Raw genomic sequence first — 19,917 nt, 5'->3', positions numbered from 1 at the left:
CATTTTTTCCTTCTGGATGCGTATGGACTCCTTTGCCCTATGATGCCTGTTCTCTTCTGAAGCAGTACAGTTATAGGTAGTTGCGTTTTAAGTCCCTTTTTTGCCCCATGTTCTGTGTACGTAGCATAAATGTGAAGTACGGCACAACCAATATCTCTTTTAAGCTTATTTATAGTGGCCAAGTGACGGGCTATCCACGACAATACATCCCTTCTGTACCAAATACTGCACCAGAGGAGAGAGGGACATCAACTGTTATGGTAAGATTTTACACGACTGTAGTTTCTGTCACTTTGCTCCATCATAACTACCATGCATACCTCTCAAATGTCCATAGTTTACCTGAATGTTCAGATTTTTGCTTCATATTTTTGGTCTGTTCCTAATAAAATTTTGATTTTCTGGGATTGAAGTTACTAAATAATGACACACATTTGAGTTTCAGACTTCATATCCTTCAGAAAATTCACACTAAGAAGTCCTCTTATTCTAGCAACTTTCTAAGTTTATAAGAGCAGTATTTAAAATTTGTCTCTGTTTTTGGGCATTTTTTCCTTATTATTTTAGGCTTTGTCCAGATTTTTGTGTTAAGAGGTTGAGAGGTATGCTGTCATGTGATTAAGTTGGATTGGAAACATTTTAAATGTTACCGTGTAGGACTAATCATTGTCAGACCAGGAATCAAGACACTCGTTAGGTACTACAAACTGTTAGAATGATGCCAAAAGCTGTACAGTATCATTTCAGTTATTTGTTTATATATAATGACAGTGGAACTAGAAACAGATTCATACAGATATAAGGTTAAAAGAGAAAGAAGTGTTGAAAACATAATACAATGCAATAACTTGCTAAGATGTAGCATGTACACTAGGAAGTGCATTTGTTAGTAGCTGTAAATCAGCAAAAAAAAAAAAAAATGAAGTGAAAGGAAAAGATGAGTGTATACTAATTTTTTAAATTTGCATCAGTCATGCTTCTACAGGTGTACAAGCAGCCTGCTCACAAAAATAGTGCATTTGTGTAGTACTATTCAGAAATCAGCAGATAAACTAGAAAATGAAAGGAACAGAAGTGTGTGTCTACCAGTGCTCCAACCTTCTGTCACACACTTGCTTTCTATGGAATTACTAGCAGGTGAGAAAGTTACTACACCAGGCTAGTATTCAAAAATCAGAACACAGTAAAACATGAAATGAAAGAAAGAGAGCTATGGTTTCCACTATTGTTTGCCTCACTCAGATGCTTTCTATAGGTAGAAGCCATGTCATAAAATTGTTGTAGTTGGCCAGGATTCAGTTACCACAGAATAAAATATGAAATGAATGAAACAAAAAAACTCTGCTTTTTAAATGTTTTAAAAGCATTGCATTACTGATGTGCTTTGTAGAGTAGCAGCAGCAAAGTCATAAAATGCCTGAAAGCTACTTTTCTCAATGTGTAAAGTGCACAGATTAAAGTAATGAATGACTCACAGGGAGAGTCAGCATAATAATCAAGTTTGATTTTAAAGTTAACATGAGGATGTATATAGGTTGAGCCCGTAAGTATATACTTACAGGCTGAACATGATCTACAGGAAAAGTCTCACGCCTAGTAGACAGGCTGAACATGATCTGCAGGAAAAGTCCCATGCCTGGTAGACTGAGGCCCTTTGATACAGAGTTGTGATTTATAGCGCAAATGTTTCTTCGAGGAATTATTATTTTTAAATGCAAAGTGTGGTGTGGTGTCTATAGTCCCTTTCAGTTCATCTATAGTGTCTAGGATATTCCAGTTCTGTTTAATGACCTCACAATATAATAATAAGTTCAAAAAAACAATTTAGCGTACTTTGCTCGAAAAGATCAAACTTCTGCAATTTTAAAACACAATTATATTTTTATAGCCACATTTCATATAATAATAATATCAAGACCATAAACTTCAATTAATTTTGCCTTAGTTTATATTATTATGATTAACAAAATAAACATTTTAAGCATTAAATTAAATCAGTGTATCGTCTTCAGTGTAAAAAAAAAAAAAAATCAAAACAGTGTCGAATAAATAGCTACATATATTTAATAATATATAGCATCCATGCATATATATAAATATATAATATATATATGTAAGGATAATTTATCTGATGGCATCTAGAATAGAAGTAATGAAATGATAAAAATGTGAATATGAGAAACAAGCTGAAAGTATGAATAACTTAAACTCTAAAATTTGAATGAATAATATGACATGAAAAACATCACAATAAAATTAATATAATAATATAAATAAAAATCTATATAAAATGAGTTAAAATAATAATAAAAATAGTAAATGATGTATAATATAAAAATCAATAGCAAAAAACATGTAAACCAAATAATAGCAAATATAAATAAAAAACATATAAATGACATATAATGTAAAAATAAAATACAATAAAAATACATAATTCATGTAATTAACAGAATAAAATATAAAAATAATAAAATATAAAAAACAAAATTTATTATTAAAGTCTTAAATTATTAAAATATCAAAATATTTAATATATGAAACTATTGAAATTACGAAATTATTAGAGTCTGAGTTGAGGAAAAATTTCATGAAACTTTTTGAATAAGTGTTCGTTTTGGGACACACTAATCCCTGAGTTTAGAAATGCAAACTTTTTTTTTTTCACTATGGGAAACAAAAACTAAGAAACAAACAAATGATCAGGATACAGAAATAGTTAAATACTGCATTTATTATCATAATATCATTTGGATAGTTATGATTATTTGTTTCATTACTTTTCCTAATATAAATAGTGAAATTAATATACCTGTTTTTAAATTTAAAAAGCCTGAAGTGTCATAACAATACTGAACAAAACAGGAAGAAGCAAGTAATCCACAGAAGATGTTTAAAGACCTGATCTTTGAGAGACGTTTACAATAATTATAGCGGATTTTTTTAGACCTGCATTTTGAGAGATGTTGCATACTCTTCTATGCCGTGTTCAATGCAAGTTTTGCACTGAATTTGCTTTATTATTCTCTTTATTAATATGGACAATCCAAAAAAATGCGTTCTATTCTCTGTGTTTGCTTCTTCAAATTTGCTCAAGGAACAAAGGTAAATAATAAATATTCCAAATGTTTTAATGTCAATTGTCTTATTATGCCAATTACCAATGGTGTATTTGGTTGTGAATTTTTCGAATGTATGTGGTTTTGAAGTAAACTCCTTTCAAAAGTATTTTTCGTCATGTAAGATGTCAAGGCAGCCCTGTGTTGAGTGTTGTCTTACTGTAACCCTGCACTACTGATGTTTCTTTAGAAATATAGTCTCTAAGCTATCTGCTTCTGCTAATAGATCAAAATTATTTCTTAAGCTAATAGTCTCTATTATATCTGCTTTTTTTGCTAATAGAAATGAATTATTTTGGATGCATGCTATCAACTAATGAATGTTGACTTTTTGCTATGCTTTTCTCATTGTTTATGGATCCATGCTATCTTCTCAAGTATTGTATTTTTCCAGCAAAGAAAATTAGTAAGTTCTGATATCTGCTATATATCTCATTTTAATAGTGTGGATATCCAGAAAATTATAATCCCTATTAAATTAATCTGCTCTGTCTAGTCACCAAGCTAGTGGTCATCCCTAACCACAATATAAATAAATACAAGGCATCTAGTGTTCCATCCCACACAGTGAGGATGTCTTCAACAAAACATTTATATAAGTTCTTTAATGAACAATTATGAGCAAACCAAAGTACCCATAGCTACCCCCGCCTTTTGTAAGAAAATACTCTCATCATAGGTAAACACATTATTACATTTTGTAAGAAAAGAGGAGATGACAAATCAAAATCTTATTGGAACAAACAATGAATTGAAATAAAACAAATAAAAATCTGCCTTGTACCTTCAATTGATGTTAATTAAACAAGCTTTGCACATTTTCTTGCACATCCAATGGATGTAAACCTTTTTTGAGATCTTTTCATAGAGTCAATATTGTTGTCCTTTATTAGATTCTTTGATAGAGTATAATAAGGGATATCATTGATACTAGGTCTCAATTTATTTTCATCATTGACTAGGAATACTTTCAGTTGCCCACTTTTCTCCCCCTTTTTCAGACAACTATGGGTTCGTTATCCTTGTATGGGTCATTTCTTCCTTTAATGACTCAGGGTCCAAGTCTGTGGGTGTTGTGTGGAGAAAAGAAGAATTATCTTGAGATCTGAGAGAGCATGAGCACATGTCATATAATGATATTTCATTAATGTTGTATATTATCCTCATAAGCTTATTTATAGTTTTATAGTAACATAGGTCATTTCACATCTAACATCTCATGCATTATACACTACATAGTTCATTATCAACAAACACAAGCCCTATCCGGTCTGCGGGTCTAGGGACAAGGGATGGTCTAGTGAGTGAGGATGGTCCTTTTCTTCACTCTCTAAAGATGCCCTCATTCATTTTATTTCATACATTTTCTTTTACCATCAAATAAATGTAAAGGTAAGATTACGCATCACTTTATTTGTATAAACAACCTATGTGTCTGGAAGAAGGGGAAGAACTTTCGCTTTTTGACATGGGAGCTTTGGATTAAAATTAAATGATACAGATAGAGTTTCTTTGTTATTAAATAGGAGCTTAAGTGCAACTGTTCGCCCAAATAAACGCAAGTCTGTAATATAATAATAAGATAAGATACTCAAATCACTTTCTCTTGATTCTAAATTAGTACAATGGTTCCAATCCTGTCTGGAAAACAGAAAACAAGCAGTCCTGTGGGACAATAAACCATCCTCTCAGCTTCCAGTCACCCTTGGAGTTCCACAAGGATCAATTCTTGGACCACTCCTTTTTACTATTTTCATTAATGATCTGAAAACTTCCCTTCCCCAAGCTACGTGCATACAATATGCCGATGATTCAACTCTGATGTGTGCCGCATCTTCCCCAGCAGAACTACAGTCCAATACACAAACAGTCTTTACCCAAGTATAAAACTGGTTCCATCAAAGATGTCTCCTCCTTAACCCAAAAAAAAACTAAATTATTACTTTTTACTCCTACACAGAAATCCTCCCCTATAAATCTCATAATTACATCAAATAATGGCACAGAAATTGCTCCCGACACCACCACCAAACTCTTGGGTGTAACTATTGACACCAATCTCAACTTTAACACACACATAATTGCAACTATTAAATCAGTTAATAGAAAACTTGGATTCCTTTATAAAATCAAGCCCTTTCTCACAGCCTCAACTAAGATTTCCATTGCTCAGATCAACCTCGTTTCAACCCTTCTCTATGCCTCCCCTATCTGTACTAACTTATGCAAAAGCAACCTGAATAAACTAGTAACCTCCTACAACAACGTAGCCAAATTTGCCATGGGTGCCCCCTTTCGTACCCACCATTGCCATAATCTTAAACGTCTAGGATGGCTGGAAGTTCACAACCAAATACTTTTCCAGCAACTCATTTTTATCCACAAAATCGTACATCATCCTACAAATACTCCAATATTCTGTAATCTCTTTAACTCCTACAAAAATTTACCAACCCTAAGATCTGCAAAAAAGGTACAAGTAGCCACCATAAAATCCAACAACAAATCCAGGGGACTGCCTGTTCTCAAATGCTGTTGGCAGTACTTGGAACAAACTTCCAAGAGAAATAACATCCCTGACGTCCACCAACATTTTCAAGAAACAATTGAAAATCTTCATTAAAAACCAATAGCTCTGTCCCTGCTCTAATCCTGACTGATACTAATTCTCCTATTTGTCTAAATATTTCTCAACTAAAAACTTTTTTCTGATATTTTCTCTATGCTCCACACTGTCCTTGAATCAAAATTTTTTTTCGTCTGACTGCTTATTGACTTCCCTGCTGCCCTGAGGAAACCCATGTACAGTAATTTTTTTTTGTTATTTTCTTTCTTAATGCAACTGTAAGATAACAATTTGTCTTCTATGTGTAACCTATAACTGATTTTTAAAATTTTTTCTAAGCTGTTGCTATACTTATGTAAATTGTTTGTGCTTAACATACAAGGCCATGTCAAACCCAGAGCTGTTGGACATGCTACACTTAAAGAACTCCCAATCCCTCAGAGCCACACACTCCAGGGATCTAAACTTTGTCATCACAATTAACAAAACATCCTGGAGGGATAGGTTCCTGACCCAGAGACTCCCCAGAACCTGGAATAGATTGCCCATACATGTCAAGCAGAGTGCCTCTTTGGCCGTCTTCAAGAGGAACCTCGACGATTGGATGGGAGAAAGGAAATTCACCCTGGGGATCACGTCAGTCACCCTGCTAGACAGGAGTCCAGGGAAGTAAATAGTGTGGGAAGAAATAGCCAGGGAATTATTATGGCTAGGCTTGTATAGGCCCTAGGGCTGATAGCCTAGTACCAACCTATGTATGTATAAAACTTTTGTCTCGGAGCTTTTCTCCTCGGGCCTCTTCTGAAAATGGACATGTATCCAGTTAGACTAGCCCGGTCAACAAATGTAAAATAAATAAATATAAATAAATAAATATATATTGGTGTCACTAGAGTAAGGTAGGGAGACTCTGAAAGTATCTTTCACAGCAACAGTTGCTTGTGGAGCATCAGGTGACGTATGGTTGCCAAAATAGGCTCTACATTTCTCTTCCCTTTCTTCCCATGCAGCATTAATTTGAGAATCAGTCTCTGCCTCTTTATATCCCCTGTCTAAAAAGTCACACTTGAGAGAGTCAAGTGCTAAATCCAAATGAATGCTATCATTGTGCAATCTCATTACTCTATAAATCTGCCCTTTTAAAACATTCCGAGTGACATGCTTAGGATGCATGCTATTTTTGTGCAGGAAGTTTTTCTTCCTAGTGGGTTTTTTGTAGACACTCATATATATATATATTATTAAGGTCTCCTTTGTTGAGCTTAACATCTAAACTCCATTTATACAGCAGAATATTTCCAGGTAAATCTTAAGAAACCAGTAGTGTCATGCAAGTAATCGATAAATTCATTCAGGAGTTCTGACGAGCCAAGCCAAAGCAAAAACATATCGTCAGCAAAACATACGTACCAGGCTATGTTCTCTTCGTAAGCGTTGTTATATAATAGACGGGATTTTGCCAATTGCACTAATGCAAGTTTGGCATAGCTATTGGCACAGTCTGTGCCCATAGCCACGCCAACCTTCTTTAAGAAGAACTCATTCTCGAACACAAAAACATTATTCTCAAGTAATGTACAGAGCAAATTCACTTTCTCATTTGTAAAATATCTATCATTTAAAAAGCTCTGCATTCTCTACTTCCCATGAGAAAGTCATGGCTAGTTGGCTGTCAGGGGCCAGAATCCGCCATATCACACACGCACTCAAGTCTCTCAACAGCAGGTACTGTTATGACTCTGTCATAGTCCATGTTGATGTGAATGACTTGAGACGTACCTCCCTGGACTATATGAAGAGAGACATGATTGAACTCACTGAATATGTGTCCCAAGCAGGTACGTCCCTAACCTTAAGCAGCATTGTACTGTCACCCAGAATGATGCCTGAATACAAACAGAAAATGTTTGACTTTAACAACTGGCTTGGTTTCTGGTGTCATTCCAGGGGGATCCAATATCTGACAGCCTGGGAAGGTATGATCGACAGACCACGATGTTTTGCCAGAGATGACCTGCATCTCTGTCAGCTGGGCTTCAGGATTCTGGCAAAGACTCTTGCCCCCCCCCCCCCCCCCCATACTGCCTTTTTTAGGAAAAATGATGAGGTTAAAATTACCAACATAAAAATTTTAACGAAACACAAATTAAAGGTCATGCTGCTAAATGCTAGGTGTCTAAACATGAAACTGCACTCATTGCAAGCATTCGTAAACGTGGAAAATGCTGACATCTGTGCAGTCACAGAAACTTGGTTCAAAGCTGCAGAGAACACCCCAGCCTTACCTGGTTACTCATCCTATCATACATTCAGACCCCAAACTGTGGGTAGTAAAGCCAAAGGAGGTGGAGTTTCAATATATATTAAAGACATACACACTTCCAGGGTGGTCAAACAGTATGACCACAGGAGACACTCCAGGTGTAGTTAACTATTGACAAGACCCCTATACAAATCATAGCTAGCTACCAAACCCCAAATTTGACCCAAGATGTCCAAACTGCCTATCTAGACCTCTTCGAATCTATCAAGATTCAACCTTTTACCCTGATCCTGGGTGACTTTAACTACACAAACATAGACAGGAAGAACTACTCTTGCCAGAACACAAATGCCCAGAGATTCCTCGATTTTGTCAGTGCAAATGCTTTGTCAACACCTAGTCGATACCCCCACAAGAGGTGATAATATCTTGGACTTGGTATTAAACAACATGAATAACCTCTGCAGCATCCCTGCAGTATCACCCTCCCTTGTAAGATCCGACCATAAAGCGGTCACGTTCGAAGTCACCATTTCCCCCGACCCCCCCCCCCCTCTAGCTAGAGTCAATCAAGAAAACTTCTCCAAAGCTGATTACAGCCTTCTGAGGGATGGTATAAACAGCTTCACAGCCCCCTCCCCTTCTCTAGGAACTGGCACCAATATCCAAAACTATACCAAATTACTATACGAACATTTATATAGATGCATGGAATCAGGAATATCTGACAGGACTAAATCCTCCTCTGCAAGGAAGAGTAAACCTGTTTGGTGGACATCTGCAATAAATAAACTATATAACAAAAGGAAAAAAATGCTGTCCAGGACCAGGAAGAGAAGGTGCCCAATTGGAAGCAATCTCTCCTTAGCCTAAACAAGCAAATAAGAGCACTAGTGAAATCCTCCACAGCAAACTTTGAGCCCAAATTGGCCACATGTACTAGAGACAATCATAAGGCCTTCTTCACATATGTCCTTAATCTCAAAGGTAGCACCCAGATCTGTTCAGGACTGGTGGTCAAGGACACCATATATACAAATGCCGTAGATGTAGCAAACTGCTAGCTGACAGATTCAGTGAAAATTTCACCCCTCTGTCCCCCCTATCAGTAAATCAGGACATTCCCAGTACTTGACCCTTCCCCTTATATCTAGGGATCAGGTCATCACTGCTCTCTCAAAGGAAAAAAATACAGCCTCCATGGGACCTGATAACATCCCAGGCTGCATTCTACATGAACTCAAGCAGGAACTTGCAGCACCATTAGGCACCCTATTCAACCAAAGCCTGAGTACCGGTTTTGTCCCAGCTTGACTGGAGGACAGCCACTGCCATCCCTTTACACAAAGGTGGCGCATCCACTGATCCAGGAAATTATAGACCCTTCACCTAACTAGCCTGATCTGCAAAGCCATGGAACGGAATATCATGGACCTCATTAACAAGGACATTGCAACCTTCCACACAGTTTGGCTTCGTCAAGGGGAGGTCATGTCTGTTAAATTTGATCGACTTTTTTGAGACAGTCACCAAAGCCATGGATTAGGGAAAGACAGTGCACACAACCTACCTTGACCTGGCCAAAGCCTTCAACACTATTCCCCACTTGGGCATAATAGATAAACTCTCTCAACTAGGCTTCAGTCTGTATGTTGCCAGATGGATAGCCAACTGGCTCACTGATAGAACCCACCTAGTCAAAATGGAGGAAGCCACCTGAAGCAGTAGACCAGTTACGAGTGGCGTACCCCAGGGTTTGGTCTTGGGGCCTCTGTTATTTGGGATATACTTTTCTGAGGTACAGACCAAAACCAGTGGGCTATGGGTGACCAAGCTTGCAGATGACTGCAAGTTGGGAGCTGTCATTAATTCCCCTAGTGACGTGGACATCCTCCAAGAGGGTTTCACCCAAACAAATGACTGGGGCCAGAAACATGGCCTCAAGCTGAATACAAAAAAATGCATCATCATCATCCCCTTTGGGAAGAGAGATGTCCCCACAAATTATCACATTAATAACATTCTAAGCATGCAGTCAATCGTGAGGGATTTGGGCACCCAGATTGATAGCAGCCTGACTTTTGACCACCATGTTGCTTCCATTGTATGGAAAGCTTTCTACATGGCCCACCTCATAAGTAAGCATATGTCATCCAGGGACAAGGAGGTCATAACATCCCTGTATTCTTCCCTTATAAGGCCCGTTGTTGAGTACAACACCCCATTTCGGCATGTACCTCGCAAAGCACATGCAGCAGCTGGAGAGACCACAGAGGTTCCTCACCAGAAGAATCCAGGGCCTCAAAAATCTGCCATACATAAGCAGGCTAAAAGCCCTATCCCTCTATTCTTGTTTCATACAGACTGCTCAGCGGTGACCTCTGTCTGGCATACAAGGCAATCTTGGACCCCGCCTTGATGGGACTGCTGTATATCAGCAAGTCATGCTCCACTCGAGTAACCCACACACATGGCCTCAACCTGGTCTGTGACATCAGTAGGACTTGCTGGCGGGACAGATTTGTGTCCCAGGGACTCCCCCATCTATGGAATAGACTCCCTCTCCACGTCAAGCAGAGTACCTCTTTACCCCTTCTTAAGCACAATCTGGATAACTGGATGGGAAATAGAAAATACATCCCTGGCATTCCACCTGTGTCCCTGCTGGACAGGGGCATCGGGTGCTGATTTGTTTATGCATGGGCTAAACTTTTGGCTAGGCTTATAAGGGCCTCGGGGCCAATAGCCTAGTAACTTCCTATGATCCTACCATGTTCTGAAAATCCAGATGGTTCAAGAAAACCCATAAGACTGTTCCCCCTCATTTCCCCCAAAGTGATGTAACTTTGAAGCTGTTTTTTTTAAGTAGCATGGCACAGGAGAATGCAGTTCCATGCATAGTGTTATGAGAAGGGGGATTTCCCAGTCCCAGGAAAAGAACTTTTCAGCCTTTTGTCTTTAGCCATCTTGTTTGTCTGTATTGCTGTTTCATCCAACTTACTGTCAGCCATGTGACCTAGAAAGGTTGAAAATATTGCAAGCTTATCTTTTTACAAAAACAAAAAAGTCATAGTGAGAGAAGAGACACCATTAAAGAGAAGTCAGATAAAGTTTTTAAGTTTCCCTGGAAGCGCTAGCCACCCTGGTGGTGTGAACCTTTGCTGTAGATAATTGTCACTGTTGAAGTGACACCCTGACCCCATGTGCAAAAATGGAAAAAGGGGGATTGTGGATGGATGGAGGTAAAGTTTTTAAGTATACTTCAGAAGATCCAATTTTAATCAGACTGGAAGAACCAGATACCACAAAAAGAATGGAGGTAGTGGAGCCAGACAAATGAAGCAGATAAAACCCTCTTGTTTAGTACTAGATTGCTTCTAAATGCTTCCAGAATATTAGGTAAGCAGCATCCTAAAATGAGAGGAAAGAATGGAATTTAGAGCCATAAGGTTTAATCAGATAATGTTTTGTTGAAACCTGATCAGTTGTAACCAAACTTAACATCACAAGCAAGTTGACAGCTTACAGTGTAAACAAAAAACTTTACTTTCAATATGCAGTCAGAAAGTAGTTTTACAGGAGGCCACACTGCCAGTTTGGACCAACTCTAAATAGACTAAGTCTGAGGTTGCACAATCTTGGAGCAAAGAACAGTTTGTTTCAGCTATTTTTTTACCTTTTCTTTTTAGTCTGAATGATCTAACCTTTCAGTTAACATAAACACACAGATGTAGCAACTCTGACGAATTAGGACTAATGAAACCTGTTGTTGATACTTTTTCATTTTGATTAAATAAGTATGTCTCAGCAAAATGAGATGCAGTAAATCTCTATGTTCCAAAGAATATTGAACAATGGTTATTTAAAGAAAGTCAGTTCACAAAATATGATATGTCAGTCTTTGTTGGTGGCATAAAGGGATAGAGCCCTGATCGTGACCCGGGCAACTCAAGTTCATTCAGCATTTGGGGTGCTTCTTGGCACAGGTGGGAGGGAATTGGATGTGCCCATGGTAAACAGAGAGGGGGAAAGCATGTACCCAGGAAACCTGCATGTTTGCCTGGGTTTTCCTGACGGAGATTAGGAAACCACTTTACAGTGCCTCCTGTGGGTGGCCAGGGTGTTTTCCTGATGTCAGCCCTTTGTAGAAATGAGAGGCAATGCAGCATTGATACCCATTACATGCCCCTCCCATGAGCTGTTATAGGGTGAGCTCAGGGAGAGTGAGGCTTAAGCAAAAGCCTGAACCATCCCTAATGATCCCCCCCTAGTTGATCCTCATCTCGGTAATAGGTAACAAACAAATGAATTCATTGGTTGGGAGGGGCTGATGATCAGCAAGCAGTGGAAGCATAGAATTAAAAGTAAGTATATGTGATCTGCCAGATTAATAGCATGTTTGTTAGACTAAAACACAGTCTCCAGTTTTGCAAACCTCTTACTCTCTCACCAGTGGAATATTTTAAGGTGAGCTCCACAGAGAATGGCTAATAACAGAACATGAAAAGAAACAGCTTTCTTCTCTTTAAGTGCCATCTGATGTTATGTTGGAATGACTTCCAACACTTTTATAAGGATGAAAGCAGATGGCTGCAGACATGGGCTTTGCTGCGATTTCCAATAGTTATATGATAAGATTTGTTCAGTTGCCTTTAACTGGTCCATTTCCATAATGCCATTTAAATAAGATCCAATGCAGAACTCAATCTTGACTTTCAGCTACTACATAGTAAAACATCACATTCCATCTCAGAATAATGGAAGGGATAGGATTTTTCTTCATGGTTTTGTGATTCTAAATAAATATGGCATGGAGACCTGCTGCAGATCTGTCAGCTTTCATGATGTTATAATGACAGCACTCTATTTTTTTTTTTTTTTTTATAAGGCTTTCTTCCCTTGCTGCTTCCAGTATGGCTGCCCTTTTTGAACAGAGTAAATGTGTACCTCCATATTTGTGTTCATTCAACAGAGAGGAAATACTTAAGATTCTAGGGGAGTTACTTTTATTTCTAGTTTGGTTTTCAGCTCTTCAGTCTGGTCTCCTCATCCCTGGAGTATTTCTTCATGAGTTTGGCACTAGTTTTTGACTTAAGACAACAGATCCAAATTTACATTTGGATATAGCTTGATCATAGCTGTTAATTTAGGGCTATTTCAAGGCAATTTGTTACTTGTGATCATCTACTTCATTCATCTGGACATTGCATTGAATAAAAGACAATCTGTATGCCCAGTACAAAGGACACATTCTCTGGGATCACAGTTTCATTCCACAGCCTGTGTATCCTTATTCATCAAAACAAACTTCTGGAAATAGTTTTTTGCTCTGAGTGTTAAGTACTTCATTTGATAATAAAATAATACAGCAGGGGAGTGGGGATCATGTATCCTAATGGTTCCACATGAAAAATTACATAGAAGAAAGACACAGCAAGTGTCAAAAATCTTTGAATCAGCCCACAGACTCATTGGAGCATATTATACCAGCTGATGTGCAGTAAACAATACATGACTTTTCACTGAATGCCCATCTCACTTCCAGTTTCTGCTCTGTTTCAAATCATGAATTCATCTGATTTTGCCTCAGAAGCTCAGTTTAATTCCCATGTAGTTTCTATAACATAAAATTAGAGGCATGGAAAAGACCCTTAGGTATGCCAAAGCCCACAGCTTCTACTGAATAAATGTCATATTCATTATACAGTGGTCTGGATAGTTCCTTCTGTCTAAAGAGGTAATTCAGACATTTGTTTGAGCATGTGGATCAGGTGAGCAAGGAGGAGCTGCAAGGTACCAGTGGTGGCTGTGAGCTGCAATGCGAACAATAAACAAAACACACCTTATACAGAAATAAGCAACTCCTCACCAAAGTAGCTAGGATTTCAGTTGCAAATTCGCACCTTATCGCCTCCCTACTTTATGCCTCTCCAGTATATACCAACCTAAGGCAGTTCGATCTAAATAAACTTGAGACCTGCTACAACAAAATCGCCAAATTCGCCACTGGGGCATCCTACCATAGTCACCACTGTCTCTCACTTATTGAACTAGGCTGGCTAGAACTCCCTCACCTCCTTCAGTGATATCAACTCGCACTCGCCCACAAACTGGTTAACCATCCTCTAAAGGTCCCATCCCTCCAGTATCTACTCCAGCCCTATCTCACCACCAGACCACTACGATCCAGCAACAAAAATCAATTACAAGTTACTAGAGCCAATAACACTGCTACTGCGGTGGTGGTGCTGCGGTAGTGTTGTCGCCTCACAGTAAGACCTGTCTGGTTCAATTCTCAGCTGGAGCGTCTTCTGCGTGGAGACATGCCTGAATGGGCGTACCTTCGTTGAAGGTTGTGCGTCAGGGCTGGCAACTCGGCACGTAAAAATCTATCTGCCAATCATTAGCAGATCGGAGTTCCGCTGTGGCGACCCCTAACCGGGAAAAGCTGAAAGACACAAGACAAGCGCCAATAACACTGCTGAAGAAGCACTATTCTCCAGCGCTATAGCCAAATTATGGAACACCCCCCCCCACAATAACCTCCCTACCATCATGCACCCACTTCAAAGCTTTACTTAAAGCGCACCTAACCTAAAAACATGCTGGCTATGCCCTTGTAACTCTCCCCTCTAACTTCTCCCACTCCATCTACCCTCTACCTCTCTTCCACCCCACAAACTACCTTTGATTACAACAAGCTCTGATACTTCCATGCCTATCTACTTATTATATGGCAGTAACTTCTTATTGTAACAATTGTTAATATCTGCTATGACTTCATGGATAGAACAGATGCTAGTTATCTACTGAATGTACTATGTTCTTCATCTGTAACTATGTTTGTAATATTTTAATTGCTAGGATTCTTCATCTGTAACTATGTCTGTAATATTTTATTTTGTGGAGCTTTTCTCCCCGGTCCTTCGCTGAAAATGGACCTGCATCCAGTCGGACATTCCCGGTCAACAAATGTAAATAAATAAATAAATAACGCACCAAAAAAAAGAGAGCGTAAACCCCATATAATACCTGGACACTTTCCACTGACTGCATCTAATTACAACTCCACCTTTTTATCTGCTGTCCATCTTCTCTGCAACTTTTCCACTTCTATTCTCACTTCTTTGGCCTTTGATGCACTTAAAAGTTCTACTCTGCTCTTTTTAAATCTGCAGCTGCAAAATATACTTCCATCTTAGTTCCTACTTGTATTCAATGTTTCCTACCATAGTCTTTCTTGTTTCTGTTTTAACCTACAGTTTACTCCCATTCCCTCCTCTTTCTTCTATGCAAAGTTCAGACTATATTGTTTTCTCCCCCTTACCTTTAATCTGTCTTTGTTACGTAGATAGACATCTTGTTTTCCCTGTACCCTGCCATTATTTACTTCCTTAAAGTACCTTTCCCGTTCATCGTTAGATTGCCCCCTCTCCTTCTCATGTAACTACTTTTACCTCCATTAATTAGTTTTACTTCTTTTGATGAACTTTTGTTGGTACTTCACTTTCCTTGTCCTTTTCATATTAATTATTTTGTTTATAGAATAAAGTTGTGATCATTCTTTGTAGAAGTTATTGTACTGAATGTTCTGTAATTATATGCTTAGTACCACATATTTAAATAAATTATGGAAATTGTGGCTTATATGATGATATTGTTGAAAAATGTTTCCAGGTGCGTCATTATTGGCGTTCTGTCATGTTGAAATGTATATACTATATAACTAATTGTACAATTTTGTATGTGTTTCACTTCTTACTAACCTCTGTGTAATCATTGTTTGCTTTTATCCCTTGGTCTCCACTGAAAATCAGCCTGGCCAAGTCAAAAACTCAGATGCCAAAACAAATAAATGCATTGACATCAGTCAGGTGGTTATATGTCCTATGTTTGACTAACAAGCAATTGCTGTTTGTCTCATAATGATGACAATCTGTAGACTTGTTTGGCTAAGTAGTCCTCATTTATCAGTTTGCTGTCTGATTTTAACGGATGGATGTACTAATTGTAGGATGTAAAATAACATTTTCTTTAAATTTGTGCAGCATGTTTGCCAGAAGCTTGAAGATTTTTTCGGAATTCTATGCACGGAAAAAGATGTATTAAATTTGGATTCCAGCACTGAAGAAAAATTCAGTAGACATTTAATATTTCTTCTCCAGAATGCTGCATTTAAAGACAACACTCATGTTGGTGAGTTTTTTTTAAACACTGTGATAAATTTAAACTCACTTTATATAGCTAGTAAATTATAGAAAAACAGAATATTTATGGTTACTATTTGCCCTTCATATTTTTTTGTGGAGGATGAGGTCTGATAGGATTGATACCATGGATGGTTTATAGTACTTACGAAGGAGCTGTCCATCTTATTTTCTGATGTTACTGATGCTAATCAGGTGTAGTGCGCCCCCATTTTACAACAGTGTGTTGTCTGAAGGATTTTTTTTCCATTTAATTATCAGAAAACTTATCTTATATGGGCTTATCTCAACCAGCAATTCTTCATATCCTTAAGTCATCTTACAAGCTGAGAAAGTTGTGCGGCAGGTTTGTTTATCAGTGTTTTCTATATGAAAAACATTTCTGCATCATCAAGTAATTCGTAAGGGTCTTCTTCCCAGCTTTCTATCTGTTCTTTCCTGCACGGCGCTTGAGTAGAATTAGAACTTGCTCTTCAGCTCATCGTAATGAGTTTATCAATTTTTTTCTCAACCTTTTTCAAAGCATGTAAATGTGCAGTCAGCCCTCGTTTTCATTCATCGGAGAAAAATCTGTATAGTATGACAGATATTCCAAGCTTATGGTTTGCCTAAAGCCCAACTATGACACTAGGGACTTGCTGTTTGTGTACGAAGCTTAGTCCTTTCCTTTGGGCATTATCATCATTGATCTTTGAGGGACTCCTGTACATCTAAGAATAATGGGTCTCATCCCTAATTGTAGTTAAAGTTTATGAAATTAGTATTGCTTCAGTCTTTGGTTTTTGCCAAGAGTGCTCTTGTGAATACCCAGAATTGATTCTTGGCTACTTATACCCAATGTAACAGTCTTACCATATTTCGTGTACTTTTCAGTATAAAGACCCTCAACTGTAAGGACATCTCATCCAGCAACAAGATGAGCAACTGTTTTGAATTCTTTGCTGCAGAGCCTACATTTGTTTGCATCTCCCACACTTTCTATTGAATGTGTCAACAGTGTGTGCACAGTCCACTATCTTGAAGTGCCACTGTTAGCTTTTCACCTTACAGTTTAAATTTATCTAATTTGGCTTAAATTTCCCAGTACAGGGGGTGCTTCTGTTCATATTGCTGATTTTATTTTTCAGCATTTCTCCTCACCTTAATAATTTCTGTTTTCGTCCTCTTGTTATTTTCGTTAAGTAACTGCAATTGCATCTCAGAGCTTAACTGAATCAACGTTTCCTATTTTAACATTCTTTTTATTGGCCTTCTCATTTAGCAACTTGCCCTTCACCATTGGTGATTGCTGTTACCATTATACAGTCCAATTTTAAGCCATATTAAACTCATTTAGTTCTTGTCAGTCTGTCTGTAGTGTTAGTGAGGGCATTCTTCCATATGTCTTGAATCTCTCTTGAAGCTTACAAAGTGATATCCTGTGTCTTTTTTAACTTTTTGCAATATAGTATCCCGTAAAAATTAAGTTTATTCAGTATTATCATTTGTTCTAGAGTGGCTACTTTCTAACAACTTCAGTGGATGTACGTCCTAACCCCTTCTAATATAACCAGACCCACTTTTCCATATTAGTCAGACTACTGCTTTACTTCTCTTCTTTCCTAGTGACCTTCCATAGCGCAGTTCTGTAGGATTAAAACGTATACATTTAAGTACCTACAGTATGCACCGTGAATAAGAGCAGTTGGTTGCCCCTTATGCAGCTATATGAACCAGACTGAAGCATTGCTTAATTTTCATATAAGATGTAATGAAGCAAATCTTCCTCAGACAGCAGATGTAGATAGAACAGATCCCACAGAGGGGTTGGAGAGGGTTTCCATCTTAAGAAGGGACCATTTAAATTTTGTTCCTTGCCTAGACAGTGCCCCTGTGTTGAAAATTATGATGTCCTAGCAACTGCATCTCTGGGTTGGCATAAATGTGGTACATATTCTACTATCTTGTATTCCGTTTCAGAAGCCCTTATGTCTGCTGAAAGGTACTGTGACCTAATTTGTTGTGAATATCTGAAGTCTTGTGAACTTTCAGCTGGGCTGCAATTAGCTATGGTGCTGCAGTAACATAGTCAGCTCTATAGCCTAAGCCAACTGATCTAATCCCCACCTTATACTGGCAGAAGAACATTGTAGGTTGGATGCTTGCATCATACCCAGGTAGCATAGAGGCAGCACAAGGTCCTGTTGGGTATCTTAAGCATGCCTGTCATTCTCTTAGCCCAAGAAATCTGGACAAAGCCTGGCATAATGGGGAGGACAAAGGCCCAAAAACAGAGTCAGATTTTATTTTAAATATTGCTCTTATAAAATTAAAAGGTAGCTAGAATACAGGATTTGTATTGAAATGCATTTTCTAAAGGATATAAAGTCTGAAACTCCAATGTGTGTCATTATTTAGTGATTTCATTCCTCAAATCATTCCAGTGATTTGCCAGAAAACCACAATAGAAGTTTACTGACTTTAACTTAAGTAACTTGTATACAGACTAACTACTGCAATCATACATGCGTACTCTCTGACTGCACTCTCAAAATGGCACTGGGAGTAGCATGTGCCTGGCATTTATATGAGCACGTTCAGTCCTTGATATGCTTTTTAAAGACACAGCACATACACTCTGATCTACATCCTCCCTCTTTGAGAAATAGATCATGCAACATTATGAATCTATTTGGCATGCAGATACTACAAGAATCTCAATGGCAACTCTCAGATCTACTCTGAACTACAGCACAATGGCAGTAAATATACAGAACCAACCGATATTGCCAACATCCTGGCAGATAGGTTCAGTGCTAACTTTACCCCCCTGTCACCCTCCAAAGGGCCCATCTTAATACCGGAAGAATGCAAAGCCCCTGTAATCACGAATGAACAAGTAAAGACCAGACTCTCCAAAGCCAAAAACACAGCATCCATGAGACCAGACAACATCGTAGGCTGCGTACTGCACAAACTACAGAACAAACTGGCACCCCACCTAAGTACCATGTTCAATCATAGCCTCACCTCAGGCTATGTGGCTACTGAATGGCACACAGCTACGGTTATCCATTAGCCTGGTCTGCAAGGCCATGGAATGCATCATCTTGGAGCTTATAAACAAAGACATAGGTAACCTCCAAACCCTGGACTCCACTCAGTTTGGGTTTGTAAAAGGTAGATCATGTCTACTAAGCCTGACCGACTTCTTTGAAGAAGTCACTAGAGCTGTAGAGGAGGGCAAGGTAGTGCACACAGCCTATCTTGACTTTGCCAAAGCTTTTGATACCATCCCCCACTCTGGGAATTATAGATAAACTCACTAAACTGGGCATAAATCCATTATCACAAGATGGGCGGCCAACTGGTTCACTGACAGAACCCACACAGTAAAAGTAGCCGACTCCAAGTCTGACTTCAGACCAGTGATGAGTGGAGTACCACAGGGTTCGGTCCTGGGTCCTCTCTTGTTTGGCATCTACTTCTCTGAAGTGCAGGCCAACACAGAAGGTCTTTGGTTAACAAAGTTCGCAGATGACTGCAAACTGGGAGCCATAATAGAATCACCTAATGATGTAAACATTCTACAAAAGGGCCTCACAGAGACATGCTTGGTTTCAAAGTCATGGCCTCAAGCTCAATGCCAAGAAGTCCATTGTTACCCCCTTCGGGAAAAACTCAGTACCCATGAACTACTACATAGGCAGTAGCTCATTAGACACTGAAAGTGTGATGAGACTTCGGGACACAGGTGGACAGTAGTCTCTCCTTTGATAACCA

At 38.5% G+C, this 19,917-nt stretch overlaps 1 protein-coding gene across 1 annotated transcript in view; it reads left to right on the top strand.

The window, feature by feature from the left end:
- The window catches only part of PRIMPOL (primase and DNA directed polymerase), a 1,324,073-nt gene that overhangs the window by 464,630 nt on the left and 839,526 nt on the right, over nt 1–19,917 (top strand). The window contains exon 4 of the mRNA XM_044089849.1: nt 15,997–16,144. Within this exon, the coding sequence (XP_043945784.1) occupies nt 15,997–16,144 (148 nt within the window). The remainder of the gene's footprint in view (nt 1–15,996; nt 16,145–19,917) is intronic.

The sequence above is a fragment of the Protopterus annectens genome, chromosome 12.part0, assembly GCF_019279795.1.
Source record: "Protopterus annectens isolate FY-2018-M chromosome 12.part0, PAN1.0, whole genome shotgun sequence".
Taxonomy (NCBI): domain Eukaryota; kingdom Metazoa; phylum Chordata; order Ceratodontiformes; family Protopteridae; genus Protopterus; species Protopterus annectens.
This window is presented reverse-complemented; position numbering and strand designations above follow the sequence as displayed.